At 56.3% G+C, this 23626-nt stretch overlaps 1 protein-coding gene across 1 annotated transcript in view; it reads right to left on the bottom strand.

The window, feature by feature from the left end:
- Nucleotides 1–6299: 6299 nt before the first annotated feature.
- The window catches only part of PRRX2 (paired related homeobox 2), a 49408-nt gene continuing 32081 nt past the window's right edge, over nt 6300–23626 (bottom strand). The window contains exons 2-4 of the mRNA XM_048223399.2: nt 12464–12651; nt 11633–11811; nt 6300–10527 (exon numbers count right to left, since the gene is read on the bottom strand). Coding sequence (XP_048079356.1) covers nt 10392–10527; nt 11633–11811; nt 12464–12651 — 503 coding nt within the window. The 3' untranslated portion in view covers nt 6300–10391. The remainder of the gene's footprint in view (nt 10528–11632; nt 11812–12463; nt 12652–23626) is intronic.

The raw sequence follows: 23626 nt of genomic DNA, 5'->3' as shown, positions 1-23626 counted from the left end.
CCCCAGAGAGTCCAGTTCAGCTAATTTGGGGGCGGGGGCCTGGGCATCTGCATTTTTAAAAAGCTCCCCTGTGTCCCATTGATGGCCAGGCCTGGGAGTCCCTGCCAGTTCCCTCTAGAAGCAGGGCCCAGGGTAGGGTAGGGTGTGCTTTTGCAATTTCTTTTATGGTGAGAGTTTGGTGAGGTGTGGGTGGGATTATGTTCCTTTGTGTCCGGTCAACACTCCCTGGGCTCAGTCCCCATTCCTTTACTGGATCGTCGTCTCCGAGGTGCTGGTGCCGGTAGGAGGGGCCCCCAGGACAGTTCACTGCTCTTCCCCAGGAGTTAGTCTCTCCTAAGGGCTGTCAAGCAAGGACAATGGGGCTTGAAGGACCAACCACTGAAGGAACTTTCTGGCCCCCTGCAGTATCTACAAGGTGTGTGTCTCCCAGACTCTTGTTCTGAGATATATGTGGCTTTCGTCATTAAATGGAGAGTCTGTCCCGCTTGGCCCACCACCTTGTGACATCTTGCCTGCCAATTCCTGGGGTGCACCCCCCCAAGTTGATCATTTTCGCTGGACAGTTTGTTGGTGGGCGGGGCTGCCAAACTGACAGGACAGGGTCCTGGCAAACACACAAACACAGCCTGATCGGGGTATTAAGCCATGCAGCAAACAAGCTGCTCGGACCCCCAGCCGCCGCCTCCCTCGGGTGAGTAAGAGGGTCTATCAAGTCCGTGTTCACAGATGAGGACACTGAGGCTCCAGGAGGGGAGCACCGGAAGCGCGGGGCCAGCTCTGCAACTGGCCTTCAGCTTCTGAAACCCTGCTCTAACCACTGTCCCTACTGCCTCAATTCCCCTAACTGCCGCCCCTTCTCCCCAGGATCTGGGGAAGCCCCTGGGCACGTCTCCCTCCCAACAGCCTGCAGCCCCTGAACTTCTGCCCTCGGGGGCTGATGGACCTGCTGGGTGGGGGCCTCAGGGAGGCTCAGGCCACCCCTGGCCTCACTAGAAATCCCGGACTAGCCCCTGCCCCCCCCCCCCCCCCCCCGCGCTCTGTGCGCTGCGCTGGGAGGGGGCAACACTGTCCCCTAGTGGACCGATGGGCGTCAAGTTTCAGGCGGCCGCTGCGCGTCTGGAACCGAAAGGGCACCTGGGCTGGAGAGCCTGCTGTTTGCTAAGCCTTGATTGGGCGCCGTAGTGACCATCTTTTTTCACTTATCCTTAAACCGATCCCAGGGGGGAGGCATTTCTGCTTTTTGAGGAGGGAAGTAAGGCTCAGAGGGGAGGAGTCACTTGCCCAACGTCCCTGAGCTGGGGTATGGTTAAGGCCAGAGGGACAGACCCAGTGTTTTTATATTGTAATATTTTCCTTCCTGGGGCAAAGAGGGGCTGAGGGGGCGCCGTGCCCAGTGCAGAGCTGGGCGACGAGGGCATCTGACACCGACGGGAACCTTGTGAACTCAGGGCCTGCGTGAAGGGGGTGGCCCCATGGAGCCCCTGTGCCTTGTCCCCCATTCATCCACCTCTGTGGAATCCCCTTAGGTGTGGTGCCAAGCAGGGGAGGGGGGCAGCAGGATGACAGATGGTGACAACCCCAAGTGCCAGCACCCTAATGGGGGAGATGGGGCAGTGGGAGCACAGGGGGAACCTTAGAACCCTGCTGGGGAGGAGCTTCCAGGGGGAGGCAGCAACTCACCCGAGAATGGAGGTAAGACAGATTTGTTTTAGGGGGAATATCCAAGCTGAGGAAATTGAGGGGCAATGCTGAGCAGAGCTCAGTCTCCTGGGGTCTTGTGGCTGGGAAGTCGAGGGTGGAGGGTTGTGGGAATGGAGGGAAGATGGGGGGATGGAGGAATGGGGGGAGTTGGAGAGGAAGGGGCTGAGGGAAGGTGGGGTGTGTGGAGGGGAGGGTGGGGTGGAGGAGAGGGTGGGGGTGGAGGGAAGATCTGGGGATGGAGGGGAGATGGGAGGGGGAGGGGTGGTAGGAGGCATAAGGAAGGTGGGAGGCAGAGGGGAGGAGGGGAGAAAGGAGGTGAGGGGTGGGAGGGAGAAGAGCGAGGGGAGGTGGGTGGTGGAGGGAAGATAAAGGAGTTGGGGACATGCAGGGAATGAAGCTAAGCAGGTCAGCAGCAGTGGGGCTCATCTGAGGCTTTGGGGCCATGTTGGGGACATTGGAGGGGATCAGTGTAGCTGGGTCTGTGTCCTAGGAGGCGCTCTGAGAAAGCCAGCAAAGTGGAGCTGACGGCCAGGCAGGGGTCCTTGCTCACTGAGCGCCATGGACAGTACCCCCCTGCCCGCCCGGGATCGGGAGGGCCAGGGGAAAGGCAGGTGTGAGCGGAGAGCAGGGAGGGGCCCGTCCAGGGTGCTGTCAAGGGGCAGTTGGCAGGAGCTGCAGGGTTTTGCAGGGGAAGAGGACGCCCAGGGCCCTGTTCTGCTCCTGCCCCCTGGGCGGACACAGTCCAGGAGAGGGGAGGGCTGGGAGCAGCCTCCTGGCAGCAGCTGCCCTGAGGCTGCACACCCAGGCCCCGGGAAGCCAGCGCCTGTTTCATAGCAGGCGAGATGAGCCAGGCAGGGCCCCTGAGACCAGACCACACTGCTGAGCTGGTGCACTCGACCACCCCCAAGGCCGCCTAGGGCGCCAGGTACTGAGTGCGAGCTGTCCTGCCCTGGTCCCCGTGCCTGCCACCACCCGACCTGACTTGGGCCTGCTCTCTGGAGCTACTCCACCCTCCTGACCCAAGCTTGGGATGGGGGGGTGAAGGGTGGGCTGTGGGCGAGGGCTTTGCAGGAAGCCCAGGACAGGTGATGGCTGGTGGTCTCTGTCCCATGAGGTCCCCCGCCAGGAACTCCTGGGGCTCCCTGGTCCAGTGGATTCCTGGTGTGAGAGAGACCTAGAGTCACAGGCAAGTGTTGAGAGGGCAAGGAAGCCTGATTTCACCATCCTGGAGGCAGGGACAGGATCTGGCGACCCCCTGCAGAAGTAGAGCCCAATTCCCACGGGACCCACAGAAGCCTCTGTGTGTGTGTGTGTCCCTAGGAGGCCACTGCCCTCGGGAATGGGCTTCCAGGCTGGCCAGGGCAAATAGACCAACCCCTTCTAGTTCTAAGGGGGCTGGGCCTCAGGCAGTCACAGAAGAGGGGGTGTCTGTCCGGCAGGGGGAATCCAGCCAGGCTTCCCAGGAGAGGTATCCTTTGAATTGGAACCTGAAAAGGGGATGGGTTTTTTGTTTTTTGGGTTTTTTTTTTAGCTGTTAATTATATGTATGAGGAAGGGTCAATGTTGAAGGTTCAGAAACTCCAGAAAAGCTCAAAGAAGAAAATAAACACTTTCCATACCCCTCATACCCTCAGCATGCAGGGGCCGTCCTGGGTCACGCTCCGGGCGCTCCGGGACACTCACTTGTGCCCGAGGTCATGGGGGCCTGGGTCATAGCCGGATCCTGGAGCCTACCCTGGGACCCCACGGTGCACTCCCCACCCAGAGCCAGAGGCTTCTCCTGTGTGGCTTCCAGCCCCCTCGGAGGGAGGCTGTGTTCTCAAGAGGCTGGCCTCTTCCTGATCTTCTTCACTGTTGGTCTCTTCCCCTAGACCGTGCGCCCCTGGGAGTCAGGGGTTTGGGTCCCTGCTGTTTCCTGCTGTGCCCATGTCCCCAGGTCTTGGAAGAGTACCTGGCTCCTAGGATGTGTCTATGAAGTGAATGAATGGCATGTAAAATGACTATCTCTGTGTGCGTGTGTGTACATATAACAGAGATCGGGACTCACAAGTGCTTTTCTCCGGCGTGGGATCCTCGACAGAAAGTGCTTGTGAAGGGTTTCTCGGCACTGGGGAGACGGTGTGTCACAGTTGTGGGTGGCATCAGCGGCTCACAGTGACACCTGTGGCTCCCCGGCTTGCAGCCAACAGGTCAGACTGGCTCTTTTGTCATCACTCGAGATTTTCCTTAACGGATCTCTGCGTTTCCTCCCGGGGCTCTCTATGGTCAATAACACGAATTTTAACAGCTCCCTGGTATTCCGTCATCCTGGGTAACCTTGTCATTTATTTGATCTGCCCTTACTGTTGGAGAAATTAATTCTCCAGGCTGCGTCAGCATTAGCAGTACCGTCATGGGCATCTGCGAACAGAAATCTCTGTGCGTGTCCGTTTCTTGAAGGTACGTATCCAGAAATAGAATTACTGAGTGGAAGGCATGTGTTTAAGGTTTGTGGCATATATTGTCCTCCAAAAACATGGTTCCAATTTGGATGGGATTTTTAAAAGAGTTTTGTCACGTTTTAGTATCCAAGTCGGGAAATTTACAAGTGTATATACAAAGACCAGAGACCACCCACAATCCCACGTCCCTGAGAAAATCACTGTTCACATTATGGTTTATTACTTTCCAGATTTTTTTTACAATGCTTATTACGTATATGCATATTATATGTAATAGGCATAATATATTTATGTATCTATGTATATTAAATACATATAATATGCATCTAAATACATATAATATTTGTATGTATTTAACATGTATAGACACAGATACACCATGTATCAGTGTGTGTGTGTGTGTGTGTGTGTGTGTGTGTGTGTGTGTATAATATCTCCAAAAGAGACTGTGAGGTAGGTCATGTTTCTGTACCTCTGGTCCTTGGAAGGCCTGCCGTGTGGCCACTCACGGGACAAAGGTTGCTCCCCTCGGTATCTGTGTCTGCCAAGAAGACTTGGAGTAGCTTCACTTTTTAAAGTGTGAATTATGAAAATAATAGGGTTTTTCCTCTCATTTCCAAATAAAAAATTATAACATTAAATTATTCTTTTTCAAACTACACAGAACTCCCCCAGACACACGGAGCTATCTTCTGACTGTCTAGAATTTGACTTTGCACAACATTGTAACCCTTGTTGGAATGTATGTTCAAGGCCACAGGGGAACAGCCTGAGGAAGGAGTGTGGCAGGGAAAAGGGACTGTCTGGAGGGATTATCTGGAGAGTCTAGGGCAGGGGGCAAGGTGGGGCGGGGGGGGGGGGGAGTTGAGGCTGGACAGGGAGAGCAGGGCCAGATGGTCGAGCCCCAAACACCCGGCCTGGGTGATGGAATGTTGCCGAAAGAGACCTCGGGAGCCACAGGAGGCTTTAGACAGGGGAGGGATGAGATCAAGACTGGGTTTTAAGGCAAGAAATCTGCCAGCTTGTGCAGAATGGCCTGGAAGGAGGTAAGACGGGAGGATCTCCCTGTGGCTTGGCAAATAATTTGAGCAAAGGCTTCGTTTCTCCTGTGTAGTGGGTCTGGAGTTGTTGGGTGTGTCATGGGCAGAGGAAGGCCAAGCTCAAGGTGGACGGCCAAGCTCCATCTCCACCTGTATTTGTTTTCTATGCCGTGTAACAAGTTGCCACAAATATAACAGCTTAAAGCAACACCCACTGATGATCTTACAGTTTCTATAGGGCAGGACATGATCATAAAGTTTCTATAGGGCAGGAGTTGGGGCACAGCCTGACTGGTCCTCTGCTCAGGGTCTCACCAGGCTGCAAAGAGGCTTTGGGCTGAGGCCCCACCTGGAGCTCAGTGTCCAGTCAAGCTCATTCAGATTTGGGCAGAGCCAAGTTCCATGAAGTTGGTTGTAAGACTGAGGCCCTCCACGGCTGGGGCCCGCCCCTCCACAGGCAGTTCACAACAGGGCTATTGGGCTATAAGGCCGGCAGGCAGGAGAGCATCTCTGTGCTCTAAATCCCTTCTTTCGGGAAGACCTAACTCTCCTTTAGAGGGCTCACCTGCTTAGGTCAGGCCCACCCAGGATAATCAGTCTCCCTTTCGATCAGGTCAAGTCAACTGATTAGGGACCTTAATTAAATCGGCTAACTTCTTTCGTTGTTTTGGTGAGAAGCAAGTCAGAGTTTCCACCCACACTCGCACGAGGAGAGGGGGCTACCCCGGGGTGAGAATCATAGGCCATTTTAGAATGCTGCCTAGCACCCCACCTCTTCTCTGAGAACACCTTCTGATCTCCAAGTGGCCATCCTGACCCCCATCTCTGAAGCTCAGTGCTTCTGCGGTGTGAACTAAGGGTTAAGAAGCTCTCTAACACACTCTTTGCAATACAGAAAAGAGTTACTGATGACCACAGATCTTCAGGACCTGGGGGACCGAGGGTGCAGTCACAGCTCAGGAAGGGGGCCGCTCCCTCACAGGGGACACGGCGGGGAGCAGGCACATTTTCTGTCTTTGAAGAGCTCTTTATGCAGTTGAGACACTGCACTGGCCTGCTCGCTCTGTTTCTCTATAAGGTTATTAGCCACAGGACAGAAAATACGCAGACGAGCGGATTGCAAGCCGCGATGAGCATTTAAATTATAATATTTACATTTGGGTTTGTGTGCTTCCCAGAGTTTTCACATTACATAGATGAATGTCTGCTAAACAGCTCAGCACATACTGGTGTTCCCCCCCAATGTTGGATTCCTTCTCGAAGTGGGGCTTTGAGATGGAATTACTGGTGACAGCATGTGAACGTTTTCACGACCCTTGGGACATTTTCCGGAAGGCTTGTGCCCATGTTGACGCTGTGACCCCTGCTGGTGATTTGGGATTTGCTCGTTTCTTCGTCTTTCGAGAGAAGGCTGGGTCAGGCGCGGCAGCGAGGCCGGATGGTCGCCCAGCTCTGCGCCCAGCTGTAATCCCACAGCGCCCTCCAGGGGTGGGTGACAGAGGTGCAGGGGCTGGGCCTGCCATTTTGCTGGGGTGCTCGCAGAGTGTGGGCACCAAAGGGCCCCTGAACTGTGTGTGCTGGGTTCTCGGGGCAGGAGATGTGCTCTTGCACCCCAGGACGGGAAGTATTATGACTTCCTCCAGCTCCAGTCTGTGCCTCTCCACCGTAAACACCAAGCGCTCGTTTATAGAAGGTGACTCTGTGCCCACAATCCCGGGAAGCGGCTTCGGTTCTTATTACCCGTTGTTAGCCCCATTTTACAGAGGAGGACACTGAGGCTCACAGGGTGCCTTGCCCCAGGTAAAACTGGTCTCTATCTCTCAGGTTTGGGGTTTTGCGAGAGCCCAGGCTGCCTTTTTTCTCTTTCTTCCAATCAAGTTCTTTTATTTTGCACAAACAAACAAAAAACCAAACAAACATTAGCAAAGGCAAGCAATGGCCTCTCCCAAGTGGGCGTGGCCAAATGGGCAGAGAGAGTCGGAAGGAGAAAGATTCCAAGTTCTCCCAGCCTGGGACGGGACCTTGGATACCTTATCCTCATAGAAAATTCTATCCCAGGACGGGGTGCCCAGGGGCCTGCCCATGCAGCTCTGCAATCAGGGGGACACTAGCGACAGCCTGTTACAGGGAGGGCTGCTGTGCCCCGGAGCAGCACGTGTAAACGATTAAGCCGGTTTGTTTTCTCTAGCATGCTTGGGAGGAAGTGACGTTGACATCCTTGTGGCCCAACGGCACTGCCAGTGCCTCCGTGGGAAACAGGTCTCCAGCTTTTTCTGAAGCTGGTGTTCTTGGGACCCGCCTTCTAGGCCCCAACCAGAGCCTTCTGCCCAGTGTGACCCCGTCTCTGCTGTGGGCCACCCCAACCTGGAGATGCTTCATGGCACCCTCCTTTTGGATGAGAAATAGAAAGACCGCCATGCCTCCATCTGAGCACTGGCGCTCTGGCCGGTGCCTGGGCTGGCCTGTCGCCTGCTTTCAGCTCAGTGCTTCTGGGGAGGAAAGAGGCCTGCCTGCCTGGCTGCCAGGAGGGCACTGCTCTGGTCCCCCATGGGCCACCGGCCTTCTGCTGGTGCGGATTCCTGGGTTGGGGGGAAATGGTAAGCTCCTCACGAGGGAGGAGGCTGCTCAGGCCAGGACGGCCCCCAGCTCTCGTCTTCATGGAAGAGCAGGCCAGCATCTTCCCGACACCCCTACCAGGCAGTTCCTGGTTCCAGGGTCTTCTTCGTCCCGGGCACTTCCATGTGCCTAAGCCAAATCCTGGCCACCACCTGGCCCCCCTCGTCTCCCTCAGCCCATCATCCGGTCCTTAACCCCTGCCCCTGCTGTGTTTGGGACACTTCCCAGACCTGCCCACTCCATCCCCATCTGGCCCAGGTGCTGCCGCTCCTCCCTGGACATCTGTCCTGGCCTCTGCAGGGGCCTCCCTGCCTCCACTCTTAGCCCTATGGCCACTCCTCCACACAGAACCCCGGGGGGCGGGGGTGTCCCTCCACCGAGCCAATCCCCTCCATGGCTCCCCACCACCAGGATAACATCCAAACTTCTAGATCTGGCCACACCGGCCCCACCTGAGCCAGCTTCTGCTTCTCTCCACCTTCATCCTGCACGGGGAGATCCAGCCCTGGAATTGTCCCCGCTGGCCCAAAGACACAGCTTTTGGCTTGACCCAGGGCCTTTACACAGAAACACTTCTGTGTAACATTCTTCACGGTTCCCTTAGCCAGAAACACTCTTCTCTCCCACTCTCTTTGTCTGGCCAACTCTTCATCCTTCCAGGACACCTCTTCCAGGAAGACTGCCCAGATGCCTTAGACTAGCTTTGGGGCTCCCTGTGTTTGGTGTGGCCTCTGCAGCAAGGGACCCCATATCAGTTCTCTGCTCTCTCATCAGGGCCCTGGAACACAGCAAGTGTGTCCTATTCATTCAGTGAATCAAAGGTAAATGGAGGCCCAGAAATCACTTAGCCAAGGCAGAGGCCAAACTGAGCAAGCCAAACCCCCCCCCACACACACACACCGTCCAGGGCACAGTTATCTCCCCTGCTCAGGCTCTCGTAGTTAGAGAATGCCCCCTCTCCACGCCTTCAGCCAGAGCCCCTGCCTCCCCCACCGTCACCGGCGCCTCACACTCTCCAATTGGCCAGCCACGAGGAAGTCACACGGTGAGCGTCTGGGGCTCGTGTGCACATGGGAAAAGGGCAAAGCTCAGTGCCCAAGAACCCGGTATTCACGGTGAAATCCCAGACAAAGTATGGGGAAGAAGATCTCGGGGTGAATGGGGGAGAATGGGGAGGGGTCCTCACCTCACCGAGAGGTGTAAGTACTGTACCTTCTAAAACAAAAATGGGGGTTGTCTCTCACGCAAGGGTTGTCACGAGGCTGTGACCTGTTTGAGGTGATCTAGGAGACGAAGCCACGGGGGGAGGGCTGACACTTTGGGGCGCTTTGCTGCAGCATGGGCAGGCAGACTGTGGGAGAAGAGGGCCCCCCGATTGGCTCCATTGGGGTGTGATCGCTGTGTCACAATGAGGGCCATCACCAGGAGGGGCTGGTCATCTTTGTGCCCTCTAGGGGTCGGAGAGTGCTGTCCTACTTGCTGGGGGCTGGTTGAGGTCACTATCCACAGAAATGCCTCTGAACTTCCCAGGAGAGTGTGTCCCACAGAAGGGGCCGTAGGGGGCCAGGCGGAAGGGGCTGGCTTCAGACCACTCCCTTCACCCCGGTTTCCTGCAAACTCCCTATGAGTGATGTCATTAGCTGGCGGTACGTGTGTCCTCTGTCACCCCCAGTTATCATTTTCAAAAGGTGGGTGAACTTGGATAAGGTCTTCTGGTGCCCTTGCCTGTTAGGACCACTCTTCTGTCTTTCGAAGCCGCGTGTGACCTCCACTCTGCACCCCCACTTCCTGGGCCACTTGCCTAGTAGGCCCCTCTACGATCAAATGCCCAGGAAGGTCCCATACCTTCTGCATGCCCAGAGATAAGGCGTTTAATTCCAGCATCTGCCCCCCCCCAGTCTGGCCAGCCCAGGAATCCATGGTCACCCACCCTGCCCCTCACCGTAGGGCAGAGGGGACACTCCCTGCCCAGACAGGGAAGGGATCCTGCCCAGGGTCACACAGCAGGGTTTCTCCTAAACACCTAGGTGCTATGGGGTCCAGGACAAGCCTCTGTCCTCCTCCCCGAGTCCCCACCCGTGGGGCTCTGCTGGATGATGGACGGCTTCATTCATAAAAAGGCTCAGACATGACGGCATCTGGCCCCGCCACGCCTGCTGGTCTGAGCTGGGCCCAGGGCGGTCCCTGAGCCTGCCGCAGGCCAGAGAGGCCCCCAGAAGGCCATCCACTCAATTGCTTTGCTGCCCTTATCCGCCCTCCCTCGAACTTTTTGGGGCTTAAAATTTTTTTTATTTCTTAAAGACGAAAGCTTTTCGGTTTTAAAACACAAAATAAATGCAGTCCTTCATGGCCTCCTGCTCCGCCTCTGGCCCAACCCCCCCGAAGGTCATGGGCCAAAGTCTCCCACGCTGTAGACAAGGAGCTGCCGGCATCTCAGTTGCCTCTTGGGCCCAGGAGTCCGGACTGGAGAGAGGGGCCAGGAGAGCCCAACCCACCTGTCCTGGAGACAGCGGACAGGAGAAGGTCACTTTCATGTCTGCCCTCTTTGCCGTTGCTCGACCAGGGAAGCAGCGGGGTCCTGGGGGGCCGGCCGTCAGTTCACCGTGGGCACCTGGCTGTGGTGCAGGCTGAACTCCTTGGCCTTGAGACGGAGGCTGGCGATACTGTTGGCCATGTTGACTCCCGGGGTCGCAGGGCCTGAGCCTCCAGGGCTGTAGGGCGGCACCGTGCTGGTGGCGACAGAAGGCACGAGGACATGTAGCTATGGCTGGCATGCTGCCCCAAGCTGACCACTTCTTGCTGCCAGCCCTGGACCCCAGCCTCCCCTCCTCACCTGACTCGCCTGGGAAGCCCTCCCCCCAGGGGCCGGGCATGACTGGGGCTGCAGGATTCGGGGAGGAGTCAGAAACACCCACAGCCGGCACCGGGACGCAGAGCAGCCTCTGTGCGCTTGTGGGCATCCCTCCCTGGATCAGGGGCTCCTGAGAGCAGAGCCTGGGTCCTGCCCACCCCCAGTGCCTGCGCTGGGCCTGGCACACAGCGGGATGCAGGTGGCGGGAACACACACCTGTACAGAAGGGTGCCTGTTCGTTCTCCTGCTCCAGGTAAGGACAGGGGGGAGAGCTGGCCACCACAGGCATCAGGAGGTCTCTGACCCCACAAGCCGGCCTGCTGGGTCTCGCCTCCCCCAAGACCGGGGCTCCAGCAGAGCGCCTCACACAGACTAAGGGGCAGGTGGCGCCCCCTGGCGTTGTGGGTACGGAAACATATCTCCCTGGCACATCTTCCCTCTTCCCTCCTGCCCTGCCTCCTTTTTCCAGCTTTGATCAGGGCAACACTGCCCAGAAGTTAGCACTGGACCCCGGCCAGGACCCCTGGGCTAGGGAGGCCATTCCCTCAGCCCTCCCAGCTAGGGAGGTCGACCCAGGGCCCTGGGGCTCTCCTGCCAGCCCAGAAATCTTCCTCCTGGTTTCCAGCGTCCTCAGGGTGACAAGGGTTCTTCCTGCCCCCTCCGGACGGGCTTCATCTTCTTGCCTCTACACATTCATGCACACAGGCGTGCACGCACAACCGTGCACACGCGTATCCCTACACACCCACACCCACGCAGGCACACTCATGAGCATGTGCACCTACTGATGTGGAAACACTCGTGTGCACACGTGCTCACACTCATGCAACACTCACACGCACACGCACACTGACTCACACACTGAGGCCGACCCGGGCTTCAGGGTGCCTGCGCACCGTTCACAGCTCCCCGCAGATCCTCAGAGGCATCTGGGCCCCAAGAGGCCCCGCCCCCTCCCGACCGGAAGGGGCTCCTGCTCTCACCTGTAGGGGGACGAGGCTGTCCAGGAAAGATAATCCGGACTCAGGGCGGTGGGCCGGGGAGCCACGGGCTGCTCGATGGCGGCCTCCTGGCTGTAGGACTTGAGCAGCGAGGCGGAGCGGTTGGCCAGCATGGCCCTCTCGTTTCGGCGGAACTTGGCCCGGCGGTTCTGAAACCAGACCTGGGGGCGGGGGAGGCGTGCTGAACCGGGTGCAGCAGGCGGCAAAGGGGACCCGCATCCTTTGGGAGGCAGTGCGTGCCCGCTCTGCCACCAACTCTGGGCTGGCAGCTTCCCCTCTCCGGGTCTCGCTTTCCTTGTCTGTAAAATGGGGATCTTCTGCTGCGGGGGGCGGGGGGGCGGTAGTGTGCGTCGGAGAAAGGGCGAGGGAACGCGTGCAGGAAGGCGAACACGAGCTCTTCGCTGTTACAAGGTGGTAACCAGAGAGGGGCGAGCTGAGCACTGGGCTCCGAGCCGGCACCGAGCAGCCCTTAGCCCTTGAACACGACTGTTCCGTATCACAGCCTTTCACACCAGGCACTGCTCTCCGTAAGCCCTTGACAAATATGTTACCTCCTTTAATTCTCCTAAGAGCCCTATAAAAGAGACCCACGTGGTCCTCACTTTCCAGGGAGGCACCTTCAACACAGAGAGGTTAAGTAACCTGCTCAAGGCCACACCGCTAAGTGGCAGGGCTTGGATTTGAACCTCAGTCCTGGCCTCAGATGCTCGGGCTCTTCCATGCGTCCCCCCCGCAGCTCCGTAGCCCCAAGTGAGAGGTGGCCGCGCGCTCTTCATCCCCACCCCCACCCCGCCCCAGGTGCGCCGAGCTCACCTGCACGCGCGCCTCGCTGAGGTTGACGCGCCGGGCCAGCTCCTCCCGCACGAAGGCGTCGGGGTAGTGCGTGCGCTCGAACACGCGCTCCAGCGCCTGCAGCTGGCTGCTGTTGAACGTGGTGCGGTTCCGCCGCTGCTTCTTCTTCCTCTTGGCGCCGCCGCCACGCCCCGGGCTGGGGCACTCACCTGCGGAGGGGCCGAGGGTCAGCAGGTGGGCGGCCGGCCGGCAGGGGCCCGCCCTGCGCCCGGAGGTGACGGTGCCCAGAGGCTCGGGACACAGGCAGTAGCTCGGCAGTTGGCACGAGTGCTTCCTGGTGTGTCCCCCTCGCGGATGGATGGATGGATGGCCCAGCCCCGGGAGCAGCAGCAGATCCCTTGAATCCACACCTCCCTTCATCCCTTCCACTCGTATTAACCGAGCACCTACGATGTGGCAGGTGCAGTGCCCACGGGAAATAGAATAGTGAACAAAAGCAGCCGGACCCCTATCCTGGAGCCAGGGCACAGGCTCCCGCTGCCATAAGGGACAACGGACCTGTCCAGGGAGGCCCAGGAGACCCCTGAGTGTCCTCGGCACCAGGCCCAGGCCCTGGGGCACGGTAAACCCTCCGCGGATATTGGTTGCGGACCTCGAACCCATAACCAAGAGCAGTAAGAGTCACAGTTCCGCGGGCCCACCGCTCACAGGCTCTTTAGCACCTGCGATCTTTGCCGGCAGCAATCCTATAGAGACAATGGCTGCCATCCTCATCACCCCCCAACTTACACGGGACGAGGGAGGGGGGTTCAGGGAGGCCAAGGTCTCTGGCACGAGTTCAAGCACCCAGTCAGTGGTAGAGGAGGGATTTGGACCATCAAGCTGGCACCAGAGTCCTGGTCCTATTCACCAAACCCACCTGGCCGGCTGCTGAGAGCAGCCTTCTAGAAGGCCCCCAGTGCAGAAGGGCATCTTTCTGCACCCTGAGCACCTGCTGTGTGCCAGGGGCTGTGCCGGGTACTGGGGAGAGATGGAGCAGACGGAGGGAGACAGGCCCCAAATAAGATGCCCAGTGCTGGGGGACAAAGGTTACACCAGGATGCAGGAGGGTACTCAGCTCTGGCGGGTGATGGGGAGATGATCAAGGAAGGCTCCTCAGAGGAGGTGATGCTTGAAGTGGGTTTTGAAGGACGTACAAGAATTTTCCAATCAGATCAGAGGGAGGAAGGGAAGGCATCTGAGGCAAGGCACAAGAAGTGGGAATGACGGGGGGGGGGGGGGGGAACAGCCACTATTGCCACATTTCCATTTTATCGGGGGCAGAACTGGACTCGACTATTTGTCCCTGAGGGCCCAGTTCATTGCCCACTCCTCCAGGGAGCCCTCCTGACCACCTGAGTCCACGTGGGATCCCCTGCAGCACTCATCCCCCACACACGCAACACCGCCAAGCTCAGCACTTCCTTATGTATCTGATTTTATTAAAAATGGATATTTTAATAACCAAGTAATGTCACTGCTTGTCACAGGAATAGATTCAAATACCAGAGAAGGCTGAGACGTAAAACAAAATACTCCCCTCTCCCCAGCTCCACTCCCCACGCTTTACAAGATTACAAATGTACATTTTTAAAAAATTTACAAGCATGAGATCATGCCGAACACCCTGGTGCTTCAACCTGCCTGTTTTGACCTGGTAATAGTCAGATGCCATTCCATCTCGGCACAACAAACATAACCCTCTTTATGGGGATTGTTCCCCACACTCTATTTTCTCTCGCGTTCCCTCCCTCCACCCGGAGGAACATATTTTTTATTTTATTTTTTCAAAAAATTTTATTTATCTGAGAGAAAGAGATATCACGAGCAGGCAGGAGGGGCAGAGGGGGAAGCAGGCTCCCCAGTGAGCAGGGAGCCCGGACGCAGGGCTCGATCCCAGGACCCTGGGATCGATCATGCCTTGAGCCAAAGGCAGACGCTTAACCCACTGAGCCACCCAGGCGCCCGGAACTTATTTTTTAAGGCAGTTTTTGCCTTATCCTTCCGGCATTGCTTTTTGCAAATATAATAAAATGCGTATAATATTTTCTCCCCCTCTTCTAGCAAAAAGGATAGCAAGTACTGCTCCACACCTCACTTTTTCCCACTTAGCAGTAGAACCCGGGGATCCCTCCATCCAGTGCGTGGAAATCATTCACACTCCTTTCCACAGCTCCCAAGCACTTGGCTGGGGGACTCCCCTGTGGTTTATTCTCCTGGAATCCTATCGATTGGCCCCTGGAGCGTTTCCAATCTTTTGCCACTAAAAGAATGCCACGATGAAGAACCACACGCAAACATGATTTTCTATTTTTGCCAGTGCATATTTGGGACAGATTCCTAGAAGCGGGATCACTGGGCCAGTGAGAAAAATGCCAGAAGTGGCCAGACTCCCCCCGCCCCCAAGGCTTCCCACCAGTGGTGTTTGGGAAGGTCTGTTTTGCCCAGTATGGACAACAGACCATACAGTCAACCTTTGGGCGTTGAGTCCATACTTTGTATTTTTGCCTCCCCAGTTACACATTCCCTTAACACATCCAATATTCTTCCAACAATGCTGGGTATGTGCTCTGCTGAGCATCTAGAATATTCCAGACCCAACAACAAATACCACTCAGTCCCTGTTTTCAAACAAGCTCCCACGTTAGCCGGGTTTATTGACTCTTGAGCGACAAGCTGATTCGACTGGAGGCCGAAGCGTTCCATGAGACTGGTAAATAATGATCGTGGGAGCAGATGGGGGTCTTGTCAGGCAGGATGCAGGGCGGGGCCTGGGGAAAGATGACCTTACAGCTGAGTTTGGACGGTAGCTCTCAACGGAGTGCAATTTTGCCTCCAGGGGACACCTGACAGTGCCTGGAGACATTTTTGATGGTCAGGACTGGGGGTGGGAGGTGCCACGGGGGTTGAACGGGTAGAGGCCGGGGCTCCTTCAAGACAAGGACAGGCCCCCACACCAAAGAATCGTCTCGTTCACAGTGCTTACGGCGCTGGTCTAGCGGGACGTTCAGGGCTGTTGCAAACATAGGAGTCACATGTGGGGGCAGGGGGGTGGGAGCGGTGGCAGGGAACCCGAGTGGCCCCAAGGGAGCCGCCTCGTCCCCTGGCCGGGCTCCAGCCTTCTCTCCTCACCCCTCTCCTCCAAGAAAAGGCGAAGATGGATGAGAATGTCTGGTGCCTGAGAATGTCTCTCTGCCCCGCATCCCTGCCCCCTGGAGCGGGAAGAAATCTAAACCAAAACAACAAACTGAAAACCGGGTGGTGATCAATAGCCCGAAAGCAGGATGGAAGCTTCTAGAACACCAGCCATCCCAGAGACGATTTCCGTCCCCCTCCAGGCAACACTGTTTGGGCACACGCCCAATGCAGAAAGCATTTCAGCCAAAAAAGGAGACTTTTTCGAGAAGTTTCTGAGCAATTCAAAACGGAGGGTGTTTAAATGAAAACCATTTTGCAGCTTTCGCCCCGCCAAGCGGGCGCCGGAAGAAACAACTCGGCTCTTTCGCCAGTTAAACTGTGTGGTGACTTGGAGCCTAAACCCTCACGCAGAGGCATTCAGCGCCGGGCCCCCCACAACCCCAGACCTCCCACACCAACACCAGCTGCTCTCCTCGCGGGTCTGGGGTCTGCTCTCTCCGGGGTCACACCAAGGGCGCTCCGATGGGGCACGCTCAGCAAAAGCTGGTTTGGCCCACGAGTGGTGACAAGCGTCGCCCATGCTTCCACCCACTGAGTCTTTGGGCCCGCAGGCGTTACCCCACTTCCCGCACAGGGAGACTGAGGCCGAGGTGGTACCTCTAGGTTGGAATTCCTGTTTGTCAGAAGGCTCCGCCGGCCCAGGCTGTGGGGGTCTCCTCCCTCACCCACCTTGCTCCTAGGGAAGGTGACACAGGGGTCTGTCGCAATCTCAGTCCTGGCTCTAGGAAGCCTACAGCCTCACGTCACCTCCCTGGTGTGGAAATGCCCCTGGATCTCCATCCCGGCCTGGGGCGGGGGGGGGGGGGGATAACAGAAGTAGGTCCCTCGTCCCTCGGCACCTCTTTGTTCCAAAGCAAGACCTCACCTCTGGGAGCTGTGAGGGACAATGGCTTGCCCAAAGTCACACAAAGTTCCCATGAGGAGCAGAGTTTAACTGGGTGCCAAGAGCAGAGGAATTGCTCGATACATGGTCACTGCCCTTAGCCTTGTTGCTTCTGTGCAAACGGCTTTGTGCCCAAGGTCAAGGGTCTTTCTCCCCGGCCCTTTGGTCCCCTCGCCCTAGTCCGTGGTCCCCGCTGCGCGCAGAGGCTGAGAGGCCGCCAAGGACACCTCAAGCAGCGTCCTGAAGGTGACCCAGGATTCGAACCCACGGGCTGGCCTCTGCTTCCCAGCGAATGTGCTGGACATTGGTGACCCGACGTTCCTGAGCCACCTCCGGAGAAGCGGATCGTGGTGGGCGTGTGTGGCCCTCGGGGGTGGGGGAGGCCCAAGTGAGGCCTTTCCAGCATTTGGAAAAGAAATACTCACTAAGCCTCCGGCCAGCGATTGCTGGGGCCCTGCTCTTTCCAAGTCGGGCTGTGCCCCAAATCTCCTTTTGTTCAGTAAAAGTCCTGCTTTTTTCCGGGGTTCAAAATTGAAGCCCGAACCCGCCCGCGGTTACAAGGGCTGCTTAGGTGCCATCGCGAGGGGCCGGATCGGGCGGGAGAGAAATGTATTCGGATGGGGGGAGGCCTGCCGCACTCTCTTTCCCTTAAAACCAAATTACTTCGTCCCCGATTACATTAGGATACAAAAAAATGACCTGTGCACAGTTTTCTGCCATTAAATTATTTCACACATACCATTTATTTGGCTGACTGCGGGCCAAAGACTTTTAAAAACTCTGCTTTCAGCCAAATGATCGAGTGTTCCTGGCTCCTCTCCCCTGCACCCATGGTTTTTCTTATTCCGTGTAATTTAAGGGTCTAAATAGTCTGGAGGGAATTAACTGCAAATTCTTCCTAAGACAAATAAACCCAGGCTCTTCGTTTCTGCCTTTCTCAAGCTGTTGAGAGACACTCTCTGTTTGTTTTTGCTTCAAATAGTCAGTTTGCGCCTGACCCCGGGGCCGCAGCGAGCTCCAACCCAAATAAATAACTTTTATTAATTAGCATTTATTCTGACCAAATAAGCAGCCCCTCTCCCCCCTCCGATGTGATCTCTGCCAACACGTTCACAAAAATAAACAGCGGGTCCCCAGGACCTTGATGTGGATTTAACAAATTAACACCGGGCCTTGGTCAAAGGAGCTCCAAGCTGCAGAAATATTTACAGCCAGGAAAGTCGGAGGAAGGAAGTGGAGGTGGAGGGCCCGGAGGGCCTGCAAAGGCTTCAGCCCCCACTCCCAGGTCTCCTGGAAGAGATGAGGGTTCCTTTGAAGGACCCCTGGTTCTGCCTGGTCGGGCTCAGACGGGAATTCTGGAAACTGCCCTGAGCTGTCACTGAGTGCCACTAGAGGGCGCTGAGGGTAACCGCTCACCTCCTTTGGGGGAGAAGGGAGAGGCCGGACTGCCCAGTGGTTGAGGCTGAGGCCCGGCTCAGCTCCCCAGCCGAGTGGCTGAGGGCAAACCTTTGAACAGCTCCCAGCCTCGGGAATCTCACTGAAAAATGGGAATAACAGGAACTACCTCTCTGGGTTTTACAGATAAGGAAACTGAGGCTCCCCGGCTTAAGCAACATGCCAAAGCCATCTGACTAGGAAAGGCTGGAGCTGGGATTTGAACCTACAGGTGGGCACAGAGCCCAGGCTCTTGGCCCCTTTGGCATGGGGCAGCCGGCCCTAAGAGAGCCTGCACCGCCATCCCCCCCTCCCCGTTCCTCCTGCAGGGGGGTTCTGACGGTCTCTCCACGGGCTTAGGGTGAATGGTACAGCCAGGAGGAGGGAGACTGAAGGCCGCAGAGGTGTTTCTGGAGCTGGGTGGGGTGTGTGCGGAGCTCCCGGGCACACAAGCTGGGGCCTGGAGTAGCACGCCGGAGGGAAAGGCATGCAGGCTGCCCAGCCGGTAAGACCTAACAGGGCAGGGCCAGGGTCAGGCATGGCACTGAGTCAGGCCAGCAACATTGGAAGGAAGAAAGGAAGGAGTGACAGGAGGAAGGGGGAAGGAGAAGAAGCATGGTCCCTGGAGCCCTTCCCGAGGCGGCCAGCCCCACTCCAGCCAGGATCCCAAGCAAGGAACGTAAGAGCTGGTTTCATGTCCAGCCAAGCTGGCCTTGGTCCCGAACACTGAGAGACCAGGCCTAAGACACAAAGGAGGGGCTCAGGTCCTCTGGGGAGATCACACAGGCAGACTTCCTAGCATCACCTCCCTGGGGGCCCCCAACAGCCTCCAGAGGGGCAGGCAGGGCTGTCTCTGTCTTAGAGAGAAGACAGAGGGAAGCCCAGAGAGGGGCCAGGACCTACCCAGGGTCACACAGCAAAGAAAGCCCATTCCCCTGGCCCTTTCTTTTCTGGATACATCCCTGGTAGCCCGTTTCCAGGGAAAATGGAGAGAGGAGGTAGGTCCAGCCTCCAGCCCAGCCCTGGGCATGGTGAACACAACAGACTGATGGAGCCTTTCTCTAGAAGGCCTTTCTGGCTCTATCCACTGGATGGGCCCGGTGCTCAGGAGGGCTCAGGGCTGCTGTCCTGGGTTTGTGGCCTCCTTGAAGTTGGCACTCACATTGGACATACACAACCCTCACTTGCAGACCCCGTGTATACCGTTCCTGGGCTCACAACCCTTCCTCTCTCCCTCCCTGACTCACCTTCATGTCTCAGCAGAATGCCACCTCCTCCGGGAAGGCCTCCCAGAGCCCCTGTCGTAGCTGTGTCACACTGTAGAGTAAATGTGGGGTCATTTGTCCAACAGGGCCTGGAACTTACTATTTTATGTCCCTCTGGAACCCAACACAGGGCCTGGCTTAAGGTAAACATTTCACAAATATTTTTTGAGTGTTGAGTAAATGAATGAATGAACAACCTGGGACTCTGACACCCAGACTCCCCTCCCCGCCCCCAGGCCAGTGACCCGGGTGGTTACCAGGGGACCTAAGCAGGCGTGGGCTGACCCTGGAGTCTGGAGGAGACTAGAAACCATGTGTTTGGGTCTCTCTGGGGTCTGGAGCCTGTCCCTTCCATCCACAAAGGCCACGATGTGCTGCATACACTTCCACAGGATGACCGGACCCCCTCAGAAAACCCAGTGGAGGGGCCAGAGCACCAATGGGATCTGCCTTACCAGACGGCATGGGCTCCTACCCACCGCAGGGCCTTTGCCCAAGCTCTTCCCTCTGCCTGGGGCACTGCACCAGTTCTGCCTGGCTCAGGCTTACCCAGTCTTTAGTCTGAGCCTAAATTCCCCGCCCTGAGAGGCTTTCCCAGCCCGCGGGGCAGGCCAGATCTCCTCGCTACAGGCTTCTGGGCCCTCTCCCTCTCCCACACATTTTGTAACAAAGTCGGTTTTCTGTTTTGGTTTATCTACCTCGTGCTTGTCTCTTCATTTAACTCAGCTCCAGGAAGGCAGGGACTGGGTTTGCCTTGTCACCTCTAGATTCCCAGGACCGGGCAAGAAGTTTGGTTTCAAACAATATTTCTGAATGCGTGATTCTTTAAATGAAGGAATGCCTCATTCCAGAAAACAACGGGAAATCCCAACATCCAAAGCCCGTTTGCCTTCCCCTCCGAAAGGCCGGACAACGGCTACTTAGATGTGACGCCCAAAGCACATGCAATTAAAGAAGGAAAGATGAATTGGACTTCATCCAAATTCAAACTTCAGTCAACACCAGCAAGAAACTGAAAAGACAACCCACAGAATGGGGAGAAGGTTCCCAAATCATATGGTTGGTGAGGGGCTTGTATTCAGATGATGTTAAGAACTCTAAGACTCAACAATAAAAAGACAAGTCACCCAATTAAAAATGAGCAAAGGATCGGGGCACCTGGGTGGCTCAGTCTCTTGATTTCGGCTCAGGTCATGGTCTCAGGGTCGTGGGATCGAGCCCCTTATTGGGCTCTGCTCAAGGTTCTCTCCCTCTCCCTCTGCCCCTCCCCTAGCTCATGCGCGCTCTCGCTCTCTCTCAAATAAGTAAAATAAATCTTCCAAAAAAGCGAGCAAAGGATCTGAATAGACATTTTTTCCAAAAAAGATAAATAAATGGCCAACGAGCATGTGGAAAGACGCTCAGCGTTAGTCACCAGGGAAATGCAAATCGAAACCACAATGAGACATCCCTTCACACCCAGTGGGTGGCTAGCATCGAAAGACAGATAATAACAAGTGTGGGCAAGAATTCGGAGAAATTGGAACCCTCGAGCACCGCTGGTGGGAACATAAGATGGTGAGGCCACTTTGGAAAAGAGTCGCGCAGGTCTTCAAAACGGTAAATAGAGAGTTAGCATCTGACCCAGAAATCCGGCTCGTGGGTATATACCCAAGAGAAGCGAGACACATATCCCCACGAAAACTTGAGTACGAATGAATGTCCCTCATAATAGCCCAAACCTGGAAATGACCCAAATGTCCATCAGCCGATGAATGGGTAAACAAACCGTAGTCTGTCCACACGAGGGAATGTTTCTCGACTGTGAAAAGGACTTAAGTGCTGATTCATGCTATGACATGGATGAACCCTTAAAAACATGACTTATGTTTAAAAATATGATACCAGGTGAAAGAAGTCAGTGCCGTGCATGAAAGACTGCATCATGTATGATCCCAATCTTAAGAAATGTCCAGGGGCGCCTGCGTGGCTCAGTGGGGGAAGCGTCTGCCTTTGGCTCAGGTCATGATCCCAGGGTCCTGGGATCGAGCCCCGCTTCGGGCTCTCTGGCTCAGCAGGGAGCCTGCTTCTGCTTCTCCCTCTGCCTGCTGCTCTCCCTGCTTGTGCTCTCTCTCTCTCTCTCTCTGTCAAATAAATAGATAAAATCTCAAAAAAAGAAAAGAAAAGAAATGTCCAGAAAAACTAAATCTATGGAGACAGAAAGTAGGTCAGTGGCTGCTAAGGCCTGGGGGCGGGGAGGGTTGGAGTGGGGAGGGAAGGAGGATGACTAAGGGGTGCAGGGGTTTTTTAGGGGCTGATGGAATCGCTCTAGTGATGGTTGCACAATTGAATATATTAAAATTCCCTGAAGGGCCCACTTTAAATGGTATGTGAATTATATCTCAATAAATTTTCTTTAAAAAGAAGTACACAGGAAAAGGCGGAGGGGCAGAGAGAGCCACTGGGATTAGCAGAGAGTGGCAAGGAAAGGAGCCCATCCCTGGACGTGTGAGGGGGCTCTGGGAGGGGCGTGAGAGTGGGGGACGGGGCTGGGTAAGGCCCAGACGATGGCTCCCCCATCTTTGCGGAAACCCTCAGTGGAAAGCTGCACAAAGCAGATTCCTGGGACAAAGCGTCTCCACAGGGGGGCTGCCACGAGCCAGGGGGCAGGTACAGGTGGGGCCAAAGCTTCTTTGGCCCAGGAGCTTTTGAAAAATGGGATCATTGGGCCCAACAGGGGGAGCAGAGACAAAGGTACAGGATAAAGAGTACCCGTGTCCCATTCTCAGGCACAGAAGAGGGCCAGGAGGTCAAGGCCAGCTACAGCTGACCATCTCAAAGGCTCTGGGTTTCCCGAGCCTCCCCTCGTGCCCCCCAGGCATCTGGGTTCCACCTCTGGCTTCAGCAGCCCAAGAGCCCAAGAATCCAAACTTCCAGGCTCCTCTGGACACATCTGTGGTCGGCCCAGGCTTCTTCACTCCCCAGACCCCAAAACCACCTCCAGAAAGTGGGGGCACCTGGCTGAAGTGGGGCCCCAGGGGGGTTGGGAGTCAGGAGGGAGAGGAGCAGCCCTCGGCTCAAAATTAGGTCTGAGAAGGAGGTTAGCGTCTGTCCGTCTGGTTTTAATCTAAGGTTGGTGGCCAAATGCCAAATTTATTGTAAGACCTACATTTTAATAAGGGGTTGGTATTTGGAGGAAAGCTGCCCCCGTTAACCATTTCCAGACCAGGGTGAAGTTGTTGTTCAGGGGCCAGCGTGGGGCTTTTGCCTCCCAGTTATGAGCCCGGTTCAGACGGCCTCTCGAGACCTGGGACCAGCACGTGCTGGGAGTCAGGGTGAGCGCTGGTGGCCGGGAAGCGAGATGTGCTGACTTCCCATAGCTTGGTTCTAAAACCCGCCAACAGCTCTTGGTGCTCAAGCCTGTGACTCTTGTTTTCTCAAGGACCCAGACCTGAAGGGACCTCACAGATCATGTGCCAAAACCCCTTATTTTTGCAGATGGGGAAACAGAGGCAAGGAGGAGGGGGCACTCCCAGCAAGGCAGTGGGATCCCAAGTTCTGCCCACTGCAGTCCCACAACTGAGGATACACATTTGTCTCCTTCCTGCTCCCTCTGTCCTGGGTTGGGGTGGCTGTGGGGGTTGGGGGGGACTTAGGAGCTGACCCTTGACCCAGCAATCGGGCATGCTTGGGGGCAGTGGGGGACAGGCAACCAGCAGCCCACCCAGAGAGCAAATGACTGCCTCCCCCTGCCCCCACATCTCGGAATGAGGAAACCCCCCTCCCTTTGGGGCCTCAGTTTTGCCACCTGTGCAGTGGGGTGACAACAGTGACTACTCCTCCCAGTCAGGGCGGCACAGACAGGACGGAACAGTCTAGGGCTTTCCTGAGAACGTGCTAGACGCGGTGGGGCTTTACACAGACAACCGTTCTCCCTCTAGGATTCTTCCCAAACGAAACCCAGGTCCTGGCTCGCTGGTTCTTCCCCTCTTTCGCTGCTGAACCCCTTGAGGAATCTGAGGAATTCTATGGGCCCGTCCCCCAGAAAAACACAGGTGCACACACCATTTCGCATGGAACGTTCGGTGATTCATAGACTCTGAATCCTGTCGGCAGACCCCGCCCTGTAAAGTCAGGTTTCTTTGGCCCCAGAAGAACCTGTCCCTCTGTCCCTGTTCCATCTGGGGGTCCCCAGCAGCTCCCCCCCAGCAATCAGCCAAGACTGAGGCCAGGGCCATGGGCCCCTCCTCGGGGCTGGCGGGAGCTGGCGGAACCCTGGCTCTGGGACCACGCTGTGCTCCCCGAGAGGTTGACCTTTAAAGCATCGCTGGAGGGTTTTTATGACCCGTTTGTGAGTTCCAGGCGCACTGGAAAATGTGTTTGAGG

Source organism: Ursus arctos, unplaced genomic scaffold (assembly GCF_023065955.2).
Source record: "Ursus arctos isolate Adak ecotype North America unplaced genomic scaffold, UrsArc2.0 scaffold_18, whole genome shotgun sequence".
In the NCBI taxonomy this organism is placed as follows: Eukaryota; Metazoa; Chordata; class Mammalia; order Carnivora; family Ursidae; genus Ursus; species Ursus arctos.
The sequence above is the reverse complement of the archived record's forward strand: the minus strand, read 5'-3'. Positions and strand labels throughout refer to the sequence as shown.